The 16,115-nt window shown below is 33.8% G+C and overlaps 4 protein-coding genes across 6 annotated transcripts; 2 read left to right on the top strand and 2 right to left on the bottom strand.

Annotated features, from left to right (window-relative positions):
- Positions 1-557: 557 nt before the first annotated feature.
- LOC104762381 (uncharacterized) lies at positions 558-3,219 on the bottom strand. 3 transcript variants are annotated; one of them, XM_087498708.1, is made up of 9 exons: positions 3,012-3,219; positions 2,778-2,901; positions 2,034-2,379; positions 1,876-1,947; positions 1,682-1,746; positions 1,379-1,532; positions 1,210-1,299; positions 1,035-1,124; positions 558-921 (listed from the first exon to the last, which is right to left on the bottom strand). In XM_087498708.1, exons 3-9 carry the CDS (start codon positions 2,328-2,330, stop codon positions 784-786), a joined length of 906 nt encoding a protein of 301 aa, XP_087354834.1. In that variant the 5' UTR covers positions 2,331-2,379; positions 2,778-2,901; positions 3,012-3,219; the 3' UTR covers positions 558-783. The 3 variants fall into 3 exon arrangements, with proteins under 3 accessions (XP_087354834.1, XP_010483957.1, XP_010483958.1); XM_010485655.2 differs by lacking the exon at positions 3,012-3,219 and having other exon boundaries at positions 2,782-2,924; XM_010485656.3 differs by lacking the exon at positions 3,012-3,219 and having other exon boundaries at positions 2,778-2,916.
- Positions 3,220-3,959: 740 nt separating this feature from the next.
- On the top strand, positions 3,960-5,615 carry LOC104762379 (protein EMBRYO DEFECTIVE 514). The gene is made up of 2 exons (XM_010485654.3): positions 3,960-4,367; positions 5,099-5,615. Exons 1-2 carry the CDS (start codon positions 4,071-4,073, stop codon positions 5,411-5,413), a joined length of 612 nt encoding a protein of 203 aa, XP_010483956.2. The 5' UTR covers positions 3,960-4,070; the 3' UTR covers positions 5,414-5,615.
- Positions 5,616-7,912: 2,297 nt separating this feature from the next.
- On the top strand, positions 7,913-9,741 carry LOC104762378 (cyclic dof factor 1). Its single transcript, XM_010485653.3, has 2 exons — positions 7,913-8,141; positions 8,752-9,741. The coding sequence occupies exons 1-2, from the start codon at positions 8,052-8,054 to the stop codon at positions 9,562-9,564; spliced, it is 903 nt and encodes a 300-aa protein (XP_010483955.1). The 5' UTR covers positions 7,913-8,051; the 3' UTR covers positions 9,565-9,741.
- A 1,880-nt stretch (positions 9,742-11,621) lies between these two features.
- On the bottom strand, positions 11,622-13,337 carry LOC104762377 (NADPH-dependent aldo-keto reductase, chloroplastic-like). The gene is made up of 5 exons (XM_010485652.3): positions 13,052-13,337; positions 12,738-12,913; positions 12,408-12,654; positions 12,110-12,289; positions 11,622-12,013 (listed from the first exon to the last, which is right to left on the bottom strand). The coding sequence occupies exons 1-5, from the start codon at positions 13,169-13,171 to the stop codon at positions 11,786-11,788; spliced, it is 951 nt and encodes a 316-aa protein (XP_010483954.1). The 5' UTR covers positions 13,172-13,337; the 3' UTR covers positions 11,622-11,785.
- Between the last annotated feature and the right edge of the window lie 2,778 nt (positions 13,338-16,115).

Genomic DNA, 16,115 nt, shown 5'->3' with positions numbered 1-16,115 from the left:
TTATTTGATTTCAAAACTGGACTCATTCATTCTTCAGCTCATATGTCAGTTATATTTCGGTGCAGTGTCGTCGTCTCTGTGAGTAAGACTTGAGGAACATCGAATCTTGAAAGTGTTCAAACTCAATTCATGTCAGCTTTTCACTTTTTATCTTCTTATGATTTTCCCATTGAATCTCTCGAGATTGATTTTTGTTTTTTTCTTTCTTTCATGCCTTATCGTAGTTAACTAATATTCTCATAAAACTTATTTTTTTGGGTGTCTGATGTCAAAATCCTCTCTGCTGGCATAAAGGAGTTCAACTAGTCGACGACGACTCTTCCTTCTCTGCTTGCTTGGTTGGGATTAAACAGAGTAAAGAAAGACTTTGTCAAAGAGGAAAAAGAAAAGACTTTTCATATTTGGGCCTCCAAATGGGTCCACTCGGTCCATAACAAGACAAAATGGGGCATAGCCCATCGTATCTTTTATCCAATTGCGCGAAATTTCGATAATTACCGTATTTACTACTATTTTCCATTTTCTTATGTATATTAAACAAAAATTAACAAGATAAATTAAACGAATTAAAAGCATAAACATAAATTTAAATATGTGAACAATTTTTTTTTTCTCGTCTGTAAAAAGATAGACAAAGAGAAACTTCTCTGGTCCTTTTTTAAAAATCTCAGTTGTGTGTGTTTGATTGGAGCAAGACCGGTAAGTTACACAAACAAACACACAAGAGCTACTATACAGACAGACAAAGACACAAATCTCATACCGGTGATTTGGAATATATACTCATTGAGGCGAAGCTTCAGGTTGGTGGTGTGGATTAGATATAAGCTCAGGTGCTACAGCAAAGTGTCGTTGTCCTCCACCGCCCCCACCGCTATGTAACATAAACGCTACTTCTGCAGCAGCCAGAGCAGCCGCTTCCTGATTTTCGCAACAAAAAAAAAAGCAAACAAACAAGAAAATCATTTACAAACATGACTTTTTAAGATACTACATAAGTGTTTGTGTTTTTTTTTCACAAAGATTTTATATACCTGTCTTTGTCTGCGACGTTGTAATATACTGATAGCCCAAGCCATGATGTAACACGGAAGGAGAAAACCGGCAGCACGAAGCATGAAAAGCTGGCAAAAACCAAAACAAAAAAATGTGTTATCACAAGAAAGCTAAAAAGGTAACAGCACTGCGAATAAGAGAGGGTTTACGTACAAAGAAGAAAGCTGACGGGTCATCTTCTTCATCGTCTGAGTTGTTGTTTGATAGGTTCAGCGCGTGTCGTAACAGTAAAAGCGCCATCAACTGCCATTTTTTAACTGCCAGTAAGTTTCTGTTTCAAAGTAAGAAATTAATGAATAAAAGATAAATGTGGTGGGCTTACTATAAGAGCAGCAGAGCGACAAAACGCAGCTCCGCTTGAGTTAGAATCAGCGTATTCATCATAGTCCGCGTCAAAGAAATGGCGTTCTGCAGCTGCCATTGCAAAAATGCGCGGGTCGTTCAAATCTAATGGAACACCATTAGCCCAATCTTCACTGCATAACACAGACACAACAACAACAAAAACAGTAGCATGAGTAATGTGGCTTCATTGAATATGATGAGATATAGCTATGTCTTTTAGGCTTTTAGCGTAATAGAGAATCTATAGTCCAGCTACTTAGATTCAGAAAAAAAACTTTACCCGATATCAATAACGGTATCATCAGCAGGAGGAGGCGGTGGAGCAGTGTATCCAGGTTGATAAGACTGTTTCCATCAAGAAGAAAAAAAACAGTTATAAACTTGGATTCAGGCAAACAAACTAATATATCCAAATACATTAGCAAATTAGTAAACTTGTAACCAAGAGATTGATGTTAGTGATTTTGAATTTACCTTATGGCATATTTCACAGGTTATGTCGCCTTTCTCATTACACCAACGTTGAACACACTTCCGATGTGCATACTATACACACACAAGAAAAACAAATTCATGAGAACTTATTTTAAAAGGGAAATATACCAACAAAAACAAAGAGATATGAGATTCACCTTCAAACTGCCACTACAAGAACAAGGTGACTCAAGGTTCTTAACGGAATCTTCCTCTTGGCAAATACGACATTCAACAGATTGGATAAGCGGTTCCTCTTCCTCGTCCACATCGTGCTGTTCCGTTGCTTCTACTTCCTTGGTCTTAAGATCCATAGCAGTAGACAGGCTTGTGCTGCCTTGAGCTCTAGAACTCTCTCCAGAAGATTCAATTGTTTCATTGGAGGATCTTCTCTCTGGATTTAACGTTTCAGGTGTTACGAGACGGTCGGTACATGAACTCAGATGATCAGCCATCTCTTCTCTAACACTTCTTAGCCTCAATGCGTAAAAAAAGAACGTTGACCTGTTCAAAAAAACCAAGAAAAACTCCAACATTCAAACGAAGGTTCTCATAAATCATAGAAGCAAAATGACCACAAATGTTTCGTTTTCAAGAAAAATAAAACCATTCCTCTGAAACCAAACATCACAAAATCAGCTCAGAGAAACAAACTCAATGGAAAAGATTAGGATCTGAGTTATACAAAGTCTTGGTCTCAAATTTTCCACACACAAAAACCTAATGGGAAAGCCCCAAACTTGAGAAACCAATTTCAACCATGAAAACGAAAGAGAGAGAGATACCATTCGATTCGATCACAATCTATTAGGAATCGAAACCCTAAAATCACAAAATCGAAATTCCCCCAATCCCAGAATCAAACAACCATTAACCCCTAAGAAAAAAAGAATATGATTTACCTACAGAAGAAATAAATATTCAGAATCGCAGGAAATTGAGGGAAAGAAGCACTCTTTCGATTTCTTGAAGGGGGGCAGAGCTCTCTCAATCAGACAAATGTGTTTTTCTTGTTTGGTGTTCGGTCTGAAATTTTTTTCAGATAAAGTAATTAAAAATCTTGAAGCGCGTGTACAGTATATACTACAGAAATACATCTATACATAGTACACCTATACAAAACAAAATACACAAACCGGAACTATGGAGGTTGACGGTTTGACACGGTAACGTGATTATCAGATTTTCCCAATTTTCTTTTATTTGTTTTTTTACTTTGTATCTGTCTTCTTGGTTCTTCTGAGATTTTTAGATAATACAACCATATCTTTACCTAAATTCAATAAAAGAATTTTAAATATTTTTAGAAATTCAAAGATTGAGGTGTTTGACTGTTGATAATATGGCAAGATTGACTAGAGTTAGAGATGCACCATTATATGATCTATTTTTTACTTCGAGAATTTTTAGTGTGTTTTTTTTTCAAGCAAAGCAAAAATAAAATTTCAATTGTCAAATATTGAGAAATTAAGAAGTTTCATTAATTTCAAGAGATTTAGTTTGACTTTGACATTTTCCTCTTTGGCAAAAATTGAGATTGAACCAAAAAGAAGTGAGGACGTCCAAAGTCTCCCAAGGTATCTCCATCCGACAAGATGAACACTCCAAAACGTTCTCTTTATTATAAAGTCTTTTTCGATTCCAAAATTATTCTTGTCGTATGTATTTTTAATGTTTATATAAACCAGACCATTTTTAAATAGCATCCAATAAGTAACTTATGATGGAAGTGGTCGAAAGACTTAATTCGTAAATTATGATATATTTTATGAGTTTTTCAGTCATGTTTACTTGGTCCACTGATCATAATCCAAATTTTATTAAACAAAAACAAACTGTAAATAACTTCTATTTTAAAAACAAAAAATTAATAGACGTAAAAGAACAAAATAAAATACTACTAAAGATAATAGTAAAAAATTACAAGTTACAACAGTGAAAATTCTGGGTTTTTATTTTTTTTTAATGTATAAGAAGATTCCAAAAATTGACGTTAAAAAAAAAAAATGCCAAAAACCAAATAGACTGAACCGGTTCGGTTCAATCAGAAACCGAAACCATATATATATATACATACCGCTTAGCCGCTTTTTTAGTAGGAGTCACTCACCCTAATCCCTTAAAGGCCTTAAACCCTAGAAATCGTAGAAACAGAAAGGGGGAGAAAACAAAAAAAAAGGCGGAAGCTTTACACAATGGCTGAGCAACAAGAGATCATCGATTCAGTGCCGGCTCAAGTGAACCCAGACACGAAAGTGGATATGGAAGTCGAAGCCGCGGCCCCAAAAGCCGAGAAGGTGGATGAGAAACGTGAGAGAGAGGAGACAGGGGAGGACAAGAACGGAGGTGAATCGAAGAAGCAGAAGGTTGGAGATGAAGAGAAGTCAGGTCCGGTCAAACTGGGTCCCAAGGAGTTTGTTACCTCTGTAGCGATGTTCGATTACTTTGTCAAGTTTATGCACTTTTGGCCAACTGATCTCGATGTTAATAAGGTAATAAACTTCTTCTTCTTTGTTTTTTTGCCTTTCTTGATTGCGAAAGTTTCAATTTTTAACAAAAGTTCATTCATGTGTTTTGAGTCCTAATCTTAGAAGTAGATTTGGTCACCATTGTTTTGAAGCGAACAAGAAGCTCTGATTAGGGATATTATTTTTTTCTGATGTGTTTTTCAATGAATATGTTCACATTCTTGCTCTGTAGTTGACAACTTTGGGATTGGTTCTGCTTTGTTGCTGTTATTTTGGCTATGATCACTGCTCAGTTCTTAGCTAGTGTATTGTGTCTCTGGATTGAGTTTGGAGTTAGATATTTCTTCTTTGGAATTATTGATTGTTTAGAATGATTGTGGATATTGGATTATGCAATGTGTTTAAGAGGATAAATTGAGGTATATGTACAACATCATGTTTGATTGTAAAGTTTAGACATCTTAGTGATTAGGTTCTTTGGCAGCTATTGCCACTCAAAAGTTCTTGGCAAATGTTTTGTGTTTCTTCATTGATTATATATGATTGTGGATTTTTGTTTGAATTTTGGAACTTTTGTGTTGTCTTAATGGTTAGAAGAATGGGATGACGTCAAATTTTTGAGGGCACAGAGTTGGCGTCAAGCATAGATAACTGATAAAACATTACATACTCGTGTGTAAATATTACAGTTTTGCAGTTTGTTTTGAGATTCTAACTCGTTGTACTGAATTTTGTTCTTGACTTTACGTTTTCAGTATGAGTACATGGTGCTGCTAGATCTGATCAAGAAGGGACATTCTGAGCCTGAAAAGAAGATTGGAGGAGGAGTCAAAACCTTCCAAGTCAGAACCCACCCGATGTGGAAAAGCCGATGCTTCTTTCTGGTTAGGGAAGACGATACTGCAGACGATTTCAGCTTCAGGAAGTGTGTTGACCAAATCCTCCCATTGCCTGAAAACATGAAGGCTCCTGGAGCTAACGGCAATGGACATGGCGGTGGTGGCCGTGGCGGAGGTGGAGGAAGAAGAGGCGGCCGGGGTGGTGGTAGAGGCGGAAGATTCAGAAGATAATTTTGCTGGATCTTTGATGCCGCCTTGTTTTAGAAGAAAATTTTGAAATTTTCAGATTTAGTTAAAAACATGGAAGTTATGATCTTGTCGAATGCTATTTGTATTTTGTTCGAGAAAAATTGTCAGTTATATGACTTATAATTATTGCTGAAGAAGAAGATGAGTCATCTTAGATGACGAATCTTGTCTCTTTTTTTCACAACATCAGAAGAAAACACAAGACGCTTCAATAAATTAAATTCAGAACAAAAACCCAAGACGCTTAAATTCTGGTATGTTTTCAAAACGTCTTAGACACCCGAAGAAGAACTGAAACTAATCAGAAACTGAAGCCGTATATCAAACCAATCTAATATAGACATATAGTACTAGACTAAAGTCCAGATTAAACACCTTTTGATAGCGTAATTAATGATAAGCATTGGGGGAGTCTGGATAATCGTCTCTCATTCAACATCATTTATCCATACTTGCATATTCGTGTACTCTGTTATTAGGAGAGAGTTATATAGTACACCCTCTATTTCATAATATAGGATATTTAGATAAGTATTTTTTAGATTAATTTTATATTTTATATTATGCAATATTGTTTATGATTGGTTAAACTTTTAAAATTAATTATTTTTTAATATGCGTGTTTTAACTCAAATATCATATATTTTGAAACCGAGGCAGTATTTCATTGTCTTGCAATCAGTGCATATGAATGACTGGTTTTTGTTACTCACTTCTTTTATAAACTTCAGATCATATACTTAGAACGTATATATGTTAATTTAGGTTTGATGCTCTGAATTTGACAGTATAAGTACATTATTTCCAATTTAAAATCACTATAAACCGTGATACAAAAAAAAATTCATCATAGAAATAGTATTTAGCTAAACTACGTTTTAGAAACAAAACATGTTTATTGGGAAAATAAGAAAGAATTTTCAATTTGTCTGGTATCTAACAGAGAGTGTTGACAAAAAAAAAAACAAAAAAAAAAACAGAGAGTAACAAGTGAAATAACCATTGTTTACGAGCCCTGCTAAGAGAGAGTCAAGGCTCAAAGCCTTAAACTAAAGCTGTCTTAGGCCTTAGCCTCTTACTAAATAAATACTATATAGTATCAGGACTTGACGATGAACTATATTGTAAAAGAAGATTACATGGAGTGATACCACTGGTTGGACATAAACAAATCAATTGTTCAACTTCTTTTTATTTAAACGCACAATCTTGGATTGGAATAATGGTTTATTTCAAACAATTATGAATTATGAAGAAATGTTATCTGATATTCGGTATTCGGATGAATATTCTAAAATATCACAAACACAAACGCATTGTCTTTTGAAGGTACAACACTTCTTTTCTATTTTGTTTTGTTAAGGAAGCTTCTTAAGTAGCTACGGGTCAGACTGCATGCAATCAGTTTGTGAAATCTATGATCTGACCAAGAGGTGCAGGTGAGTAACGGACCCACATGTAGAAGTTGACGTGGAAAGGCAGAGTCTGGTTAGATCCTCATGTAAATCAATCCGAAAGACTCAAAGAGTTTGGTAAATCATACAATGTGGCAGAGACTTTAAAAGACCTTTTTGGTTATATCCAATGAGAGAGCACCTCATATGTATTATCCTACCTTCTTCTGCAGACTTCTTATCTTAACGTACAACTACAACGGTTCACATAATGTAAATTCGTATACGGATGTTATATGGTTGTGATTTTTTTTTTAAATAAATCTGTCAAAAAAATTGAATTGAAAATGTTGAAATCCTTGTTGCATTTGTCTTCCTACTTAAACAGAACAAAGATTCATATTATTAAATCTTCGGTAAAATATACCTTCTAAGTTCTAACAAAAGAAGGGTTCTTTAACGAAAAAACGATTGGAAAAATAAATAAAAAGATGGTTCTTTCTTTCTAACCCAAAAGTGTGGATCGTTTTCAAATGAGGAATATTAATTCTCCAACCAGCCAATAAAGAAATTGCACGTAACAAGACAGCTCTCGTGTGAGCTGCACCAAAGCCATCCCCTCGATGCTGACATTTACCTACCCAAAAGTTCGTAAACAGTTTACATTAGTTTATTTATTCCAATTCAAACGAACAAATAGAGTAGATCACTGTTTAAGATATGTTATAATTATAAAACCAATCTAATACCATATAATAAAGCGTGTTTATAGACCTTGACTAGTTGACTTCATGCTCTTAATTAGTAACACTTCGTTCTTTCGTATGTTAGGCCTTTCATCCAAGTATTGTGAGTTTTTTGTTCAACGGAATTTTAGTGAAAGTCTTCAAACTAAGTATATATCAAAAATGATATTCTTACAAAGATTGGAATAATTTTAACAAAAGTTTAAAGAAAATAACTAAAAGATTATATGCTATATGGGTTTTGTGGAAGAAAAGTAAAATATCAGAGGCCACATAAACTTGTGGTTGAGAATGAAACGAAAATGCTGACATGGAATCCACTTCACTTTTTAAAACGTATCAAATCCCAAATCTTACGATTTCCAAACCAAAAAAATTCCAATCTAAAACCCATACCTCAAAAAAAAAAAAAAGAGCTTCGAAGAGAAACCTACGAGAAAAAAAAAAAAAAGAAGAACAAATTCAAGGAAAGAAGAAATAATGCTGGAAAGTAAAGACCCCGCGATTAAGCTCTTCGGTATGAAAATCCCTTTTCCGACGGTTTTAGAGGTAGCTGATGAAGAAGCAAAGGTACTATATAGCTGATTATTCTTTTGTTACATACAACTTTCGAGTAATTTAGTTTTGGTGTATAATTGGACCTATATGTCTCAGTTAGTATCTGATAACTTAAGTTAAACTGAAAAGTGTTTTTTTTTTTAACTTTTTATGTTTTGTCCATAAAAGGCAAAGCTCAAAGGTTGTTGTGTATTCCATTTTAATCAGAGTTTTTGATGAATTGTTAAAAGTTTATAGATTTCTTACACTTAGAAAAAACCTCTGCGTTGTTCTCTCTGTTCTGAGAGTTTTGGTAAACCAGAGGCTGCAGTTTAGTTTGATGACTTTTCATGAAACGAAAAAGCAAATTCGTTTTCTCCTTAAAAGTAATCTTATTTTAGTTTGAAAATATTGCTTTTTCCGTTTATTCAAATCAATAAAGGTGAGAGAATTTTAGGTTTTTTTTTGGTAAAGCGTGTTCTTTTAAAAGACTTTTTCCTCTACCAAAATTTCTCTAGAACCTTCTTCTTGAGAATCATACTCATAATAACAATATACTACAATTTTAAATTCATTACTCTCTGAAATCCTTATAATTATAATATGCGTAACAAGATTATTCCTTCTTTATTTCTTGCATCAGAACCAAAACGAGGCATTAACCGATCAATCGGAGAAAGACAAAACCCTAAAAAAACCGACCAAGATTCTTCCATGTCCGAGATGCAATAGCATGGAGACAAAGTTCTGTTATTACAACAACTACAACGTAAACCAACCCCGCCATTTCTGTAAAGCTTGTCAGAGATATTGGACCTCTGGTGGGACCATGAGAAGTGTTCCAATCGGAGCCGGACGACGTAAGAGCAAGAATAACTCAACGTCATCACCTTCACATTACCACCACGTGACCATCTCCGAAACAAACGGTCCAGTCCTTAGTTTCAGCCTCGGAGACGATCAAAAGGTCTCGAATCATATGTTCAGGAGTCCAAAGCTAGTGTCTAGGATACAGAACAGTGACGAGTGCTCTAATAACAGCACTTCGAACGGTTTGGATAATTGCTTTCCGGGACTTTCATGGCCGTACGCGTGGAATCCCGGTTTTTACCCGGTTTACCCTTATTGGAACATTCCAACATTGCCATCTCCGGTTAATTCTAGTCCTAACTCTACACTTGGTAAGCATTTGAGAGACGAAGACGAGACGATGAAGCCAAAGCAGAAGAATGGATCTGTATTGGTTCCTAAGACTTTGAGAATCGATGATCCTAATGAAGCTGCAAAGAGTTCTATATGGACAACACTTGGAATCAAGAACGACGTTCTGTTCAAAGGGTTTGATTCGAAGAAAGAGGTTAAGAATATTAGCAAAGAAGAAACAGAGACTTCTCTTGTTCTTTGTGCAAACCCAGCTGCGTTATCAAGATCACTCAGTTTCCATGAACAGATGTGATTGTATATGTATACATACGATATATACATATACGTATATGTCATGTATGAGTAGATGTGGTTAGATCTGTCTTTTTCCTTCTTTCCTCGTGGCTTACACGAGGCTTTATAGCTTTTGCAACTTAGATATTTTTGGACAGCTCAACTAATATTAGCCACAAATGTGATTTATCCTAAACCATTTTTTAATTCCTTTTATACTCCATTCTTAATGTGGGACAGACTATTTTCTTTATTAACGCTGAAAGTAAAAGCACAACACGTTGCTGTTTTGCCTTTATACTATTGTGAATTTGTGATACAGACAGTAGTATCTTTCCGACCCAAAAATATTAAAATTTCATAAGTCTGGAGCTTCTCAGTAGATGACCATCATGCATTCTTTCTCTTTTAAAAAAATAATAATTCAATACTTATTTTGTTTTGTTTTCCAAGAGTCTATATATAGTATACACAGATGACAGAACAAGAGTGTTTTATATTCCAACATACTAGCTTCGTGATCTAAAAGTTGATGGATGGAAGATAAAACATTCCTGAACTCATACTTCAAATGACTTCCAAATAGTTATATCTATATCTATAACTTACAATATATATTCATTTTGAAAAAATAGTATTATTTATTAGAGTCTATATAACTTATAGACTCATTTTCAGATTTGTATTTTAGTAGTTTACTAGTATCTTATTATCTAGTACTAGTCCTGCTGCAGTAATAGTGCTTAATGGTAATGCGAAAGTGGCTTTAGCTTCTATGCGCTTTTATTCGTCCGCTCGTAAAAGAAGGATGGTGCCACTCTTTTACTCTCTTTTTCACTTTTTTGAAGAAAAAAAATTCTCAATATCTTTTTCATGTCTTCTTTCGTGCCTTTATCTTTCCGAACGAAAAGATAAACACATATTGCGGTTATATAAATAACTGCTAAATCTATCATCAGTCATTAGTCTATATATAAATTAAATTCATATGTATTGTCATAGTTGTGAATTATTATTTTATGCAGGATGGCTAGCTAATATATATAATACAATACTTAGTGATCACTAACCAACTAATCATTTACATAAGATAATATAGTTTTTTTGCTTAACGAGTTATATTTTAACATGGAATATGCTATAAAGAAAAAAACTAAGGTGTATCAATTGCTTTTAAGAAGGAATTACTTAATTTATGGCAGAAGACAAAAAGTTGTCTCTTTTTCTCGATTTTTACACGGAGGACTAGTGCCTCGTCCGGTCGTCGAAGTGGATGGGTTACATACATGTGTCATATTCTTAGAGGAAGCCAATCGTGTGGAAGTCGACTCACCCAAAGTTTTCCTTTTTATTCACTTTCTATGTGAGACTTTTCCTTTTGCAACGTTGTCTACTTTTCTTTCATTTTTATTTCACTTTTTTTTTGTTTTGTATAAATAAAAACTGTATGTGACAAACTTCTTTTTCTCTGTATGATGAGGCCTCTGTTGAATCCACTCGAGTTTCGAGTTTTTGCATCAAGATAATAAAATTATACAGAAAAAGTTTTTTTTGACACAAATCCAAATGGCAAAGTGGTCTAACTTGCCTTGGCTACAAAAAGCTGTTTAATTAAAATCGGCTGTAGAAGGCTCTAGATTAAAATTATAGTTTGAAATCCGATGACCGATGAGTTGAAATTGATCGACGGTAAATACTGTTCATAGCTGCATTCTTATTTTACTCCAAACTGACTTTACTGAGGCCCATAGGTTAAGGCCCACTTTCAAGTGAATTCTCCCTCAAGAACCGGATAATCGATCGGGTCGGGTCGTCGCAATTCAAGAAGATAATAATTTATAATTACCGGATGATCAGATTAATTTATAATTACCGGTTTAACATAACAATACCAACTACCCAATACCAATTAATTTAGTTGGAAATTATAATAAGACCAAAAATATTATAATTAGACCAAGTTGAGCCGGTACCGGTTTAGCTAATCAAAAAATTGTTTTGTTAGGTTGGAAAACGGTCTTGCCGGCGACAATGATTTTGATCCTCTAGCTCTAGCAGAGGACTCTCAGAACTTGATTTAGTTCGTTGAAAAGGATTGAATCAAAATCAACAAAGAGGACGTTCTTTCATGTTGTAATGACTTGATATATATACCACAAATATGAAAAGATCATATGCAAAGAGAATGTGAAGATGAAATTACATTTTGAAGTGAATGATGTGTGTGAAACCCTAGTCAACTAAATCTCACCATCCCAAAGTTGTTGGATAGATTTGTACGGGCTTGTGGTTTGGTTAACAAGGAACTCTCCTCTCATGAGCTTCCATTCCTCCAAATGGTCTATGAGTAACAAGTCTTGATCATCCAGTTTAATTTCTAAGGCTCTCTTGTTCTCTCTCATTCTTGCTCCATTAAAACTCTTCACTATCACGCTTGCCCCTTTTGACATTCCCCATCTTAGAGCCACCTTCATTTACAGATATGTAAATAAATTATTAGTTAGAAGTCAACCAAACCAAGTCTCCTAAACTACAAAGAGGAATGGACTCAGTTCTGGAGTTACCTGAGCAGGAGTGGCATTATGCTTGAGAGCAATGGATTTGATGATAGGGTGTTCAATCACAGCCGTTGATCCCCAAATATTCCCTGGCCCGCCAATTGGGGAATATCCACTTACATGGATATTGTTCTCTTCACACACTTTTCTTAGCTTTCTTTGTCTCCACAAAGGATGCATCTCCACCTATACAATTTAAACCAAGAGAGCACCATCTCAGCCGTCCATCAAACCAAGAGAGCACCATCTCAGCATTTCTTGAATTTTCCAACAAGAAATCTTGGTAATAATGTTGGTATCAAACCTGGTTAACCGAAGGAGGGACAGAAGCGAAATCGAGGAGATCAAAGATCTTTTTAGAAGAGAAGTTGCTAACACCAATAGATTTGCATAAACCCATCTCCAAGCATCTCTCCATGCTTTGCCAAGTTTCTTCAATACCCAAATCTTTCTCAAACTCATCTTCCTTTGGTATTGGCTCACTCACTCCTGGCTTTAGCTTTATTGGCCAATGCACCAAGTAATTGTCTAGATACTCTAGACCCATTGTCCTATAGGTCATAAAAAAAATGTGATCATGAGATCGAACTCTCGATCTTCATCCGTAGGTGAGTGTTTGGGGAGAGAATCTTACTTGAGAGTTTGTATGAGGGCAGAGATAGGGTCATGGTGATCACTAGACCATAACTTGGAAGTGACAAAGATATCGTCTCTTTGGACAGTTCCATAGGAGATAGCTTGTCCCAGTGCAGTGCCTAGAGCTTCTTCTGATCCATATATCTTTGCTGTGTCAAAATGTCTATACCCTATCTGCTTTCATTCCAATGGAAAAATCTTATAAGCTTATGGGAATGGTGAAAAAATGATAAACCTATATATTATATAATCATTTGATAAAGTTTTTTTTTTGTGTTATATATAATCAAAAATAAATAGATGAAAATGAACCTTGATAGCCTGATGGACGGCTGAGATGGTGCTCTCTTGGTTTTTCTGAGGACAATAAGTTCCCATTCCAAGTAATGGAATCGTCTTCCCACACCTGAGACGTGCCATGTCACTCCTCATCTTCTCTCTTTCTTGTCTCTTTTATTCTCTCTCTCCAATCTTAGTGTGAGTTTCTTTCTACTCTCTGTTGCGTCTATGATATGTATATATAGGCCATTAAAAGGTCAATGAGCTTGACTTTTTTCGTTTCTTTATACAACAATTTCGTTGTGACATCAAATATCATGGAGTATGTAAGAAATATATGACCTATTTATGGAATATTATGATACTTAATGTTTTTAGAATTTTTTTTGAAATATAATAAGGTTAGGAATGTGGAGGTATCGAAGCACGAGAGTTTCCCATGTCTTCTGGGATTTTCTTAGCCTACCCAAATCCTCATCTCTCAAACCTCAAGATGAATATATCTTCTCTCAATAAATTTCCTCATTAGTGTTTTGAGTGTTTCCAAAATATGGTTGCTCTTGCATTTTTTATATTTTGCAACTTGATCATATTCCACTGGAATTGTTCACGCTAGTTACTTGTTTTGTCAACTGTTAAAAGAATCTCTACTCATTTAACTTTTAATTGAAGTAATGGTCTAAGCATTATCTTCCATAACAAATGACCACTAATAAGTATTTTATCGTTTCACAAAATACCATGCATGTTTTCTTTTGTTCTGTTTAATCCGATCTCAACACTAATCTCCAACATGTGAGAAATCAAAGTATTTTTTACATTTATAAAAAAAAAAAAAAAATGTTTATTTGTTTAATTTTATCTCCACAAAATGGTTTTATTGTTATTGATGATAAATTAACAATCAAAGATAGACAATAACACTACAAATATTAAGAATCATCAGGAATAGACTATTGATTTTATAGTATGAATGAATAAAATATTATTGAATCACATCCACATTCGAAGAGGCGTTTGTTAGGATTAAAATATTTTGAAGTATCAGTTTTAATAATTGTATTATACTAATTAATAAGATGTTTGAAAGGGCGGTTTGACATATGATTACTTGTCAAGGATTTGATTTGAATAAAATTTTCAAAGAGAGTGGAAGTCAAATAGAATGTGATTGCATGCAAACGACCGTTGGCTTACTAACCAAATTACATACTATGAATTAAGCGTTGACAATTGAATTAATTTTCTAATCTCTTGAAAGGATAAAACTTCATAATTAAAATAATAAAATTAAATGTAATGTTGGGTCATGTAGTATTTTACAACATAAGACAGTCATGTTCCTGCCTTTCTAGTGCACCGCCAAAAGATTTCACAAATCTTTTTTCCATGTGATTTATTATTTTCTTAGTCATTTGGGAATTTGCAGTCCTATTTAGTATTGTAAACTAGAATTAAATGTCAACTACCGCTTACTCCTACTTTAATTTTAATAATTTTTTCATTTATATTTTGACCTCTCATATTTTATAAATTCGATAACGAAAATGATTCTCTGTTTTCTAATTTCTTTAAATGTATCTTTCTCCTACCATTGTGATTATATATTCTCTGTCTATCAACCTTTTCGTGACTCATGCAAGAAGTTGAATAATATTCTTTAAAAATAAAACGAAGCAAATTAGATCAAATGTATCTTTCTGTTGGTCTTTATTAAAGTTGTGGCGGTTGAAACAAATAAATCATCATGACAAAATGCATTGTGATAGTTTGAATTCCGAATCTTTTACATAAACAGAACTATTGTTTTTATTTCATAGTTATCTCTAATACTAAACTCCTATATGATGAAAACGAATTGTACATTAAGTTATTGTTCTATATTTAAAGAAATTATGCTTGGTATTACTGCATATTGTTGACTTTCTTTAGCCTAATCTTGCATTTAGTAGCGCATGCAAGCACTCAATTAGTAGACCATTGACGAAATCCGTAAACAAAAGATCTTAGAACTGAAGCTTCTTAAATTTGCGTCTTGGTTTGAGCGTTTGGAATCCACAATCTATAGGAACCTCGGTAAACCATCATTTTGAACGTTATGGTGGTTTTTTTTAGTAATGGTTTTGAATTAAAGAAAGAAAAAAGTCTTCAAATAAAAGGAAAACATTAACATTTTTCAGAACCCGGAAATCTCGATAGATACAAATCCTACAAACAAAAAGAACGGAACCAAACTTAACCAGCTTTACTGCCCATTGGGCCATCACTCTATCCGAAATAATTGATTTGCACTAACATTAAACTTAAAGCTAATTGATTGAATCTCATTATTAAAAAAAATGAACGAGGAATAATCATAAACTGCTATTGATTTTTTTTTTTGGTTAACTACTAAAAATTATTGAGAATTTGTTATAAATATCATTTTTAGATATACTTTTTAAAAATATATTTTTAAAAAACATTTTCAGTTTTACTCTCTTTTACACAATTACAATATGTTAAATTTATTTTTAGAATTTTTTTTGCTTTTGAACTTAGGGCTTAGAATTTAGGGGGTGATATTGGATTCTAATTTACGAAGATTTTTAAAGAGTTCTAACAAAATCATTAAAAGTGAATAAGTGAAAGATTGTTAAAGATTATGGACAGGATATTTTTAATTCATTAAAACTCTATTCCAATCTCAAACTAATAACTTCACTTAGTCATTTTATCTATAAAAAATTGATATTTTTAAAAATAGATAACATGAAAACGTATTTTTTAAAAATGACATATAGGAAAAATGATATTTTTGAAAATCCCCCAAGATTATTTTGTAATTCTAAAAGACGGTGGGAAAAAAGCTCACTTCATCACGCGTCTTAAAGCAGTTAATTACTAAAAGCTCATACCAGTCCAACCCAGTGACCCACTAAAATTAAATGATCTATATAAGGCTGAGTTACCGCTGAAACTAAAGAAACAAAAACAAAGAAAAAAAGTTCACTAACGTTTTAACTAACCATCGTTTCTGTTCTCGAGCTCTGAGTCTCTGCGCAAACCATTGCCTTTGTGGAGAGCCGGTCCAAAGTAATTTAATGCATAAAGCAAA

This window comes from Camelina sativa, chromosome 18, assembly GCF_030686135.1.
Source record: "Camelina sativa cultivar CO46 ecotype springtype chromosome 18, ASM3068613v1".
In the NCBI taxonomy this organism is placed as follows: Eukaryota; Viridiplantae; Streptophyta; class Magnoliopsida; order Brassicales; family Brassicaceae; genus Camelina; species Camelina sativa.
Note: the sequence above shows the minus strand (reverse complement) of the source record. Positions and strands in the feature narration are given on the sequence as shown.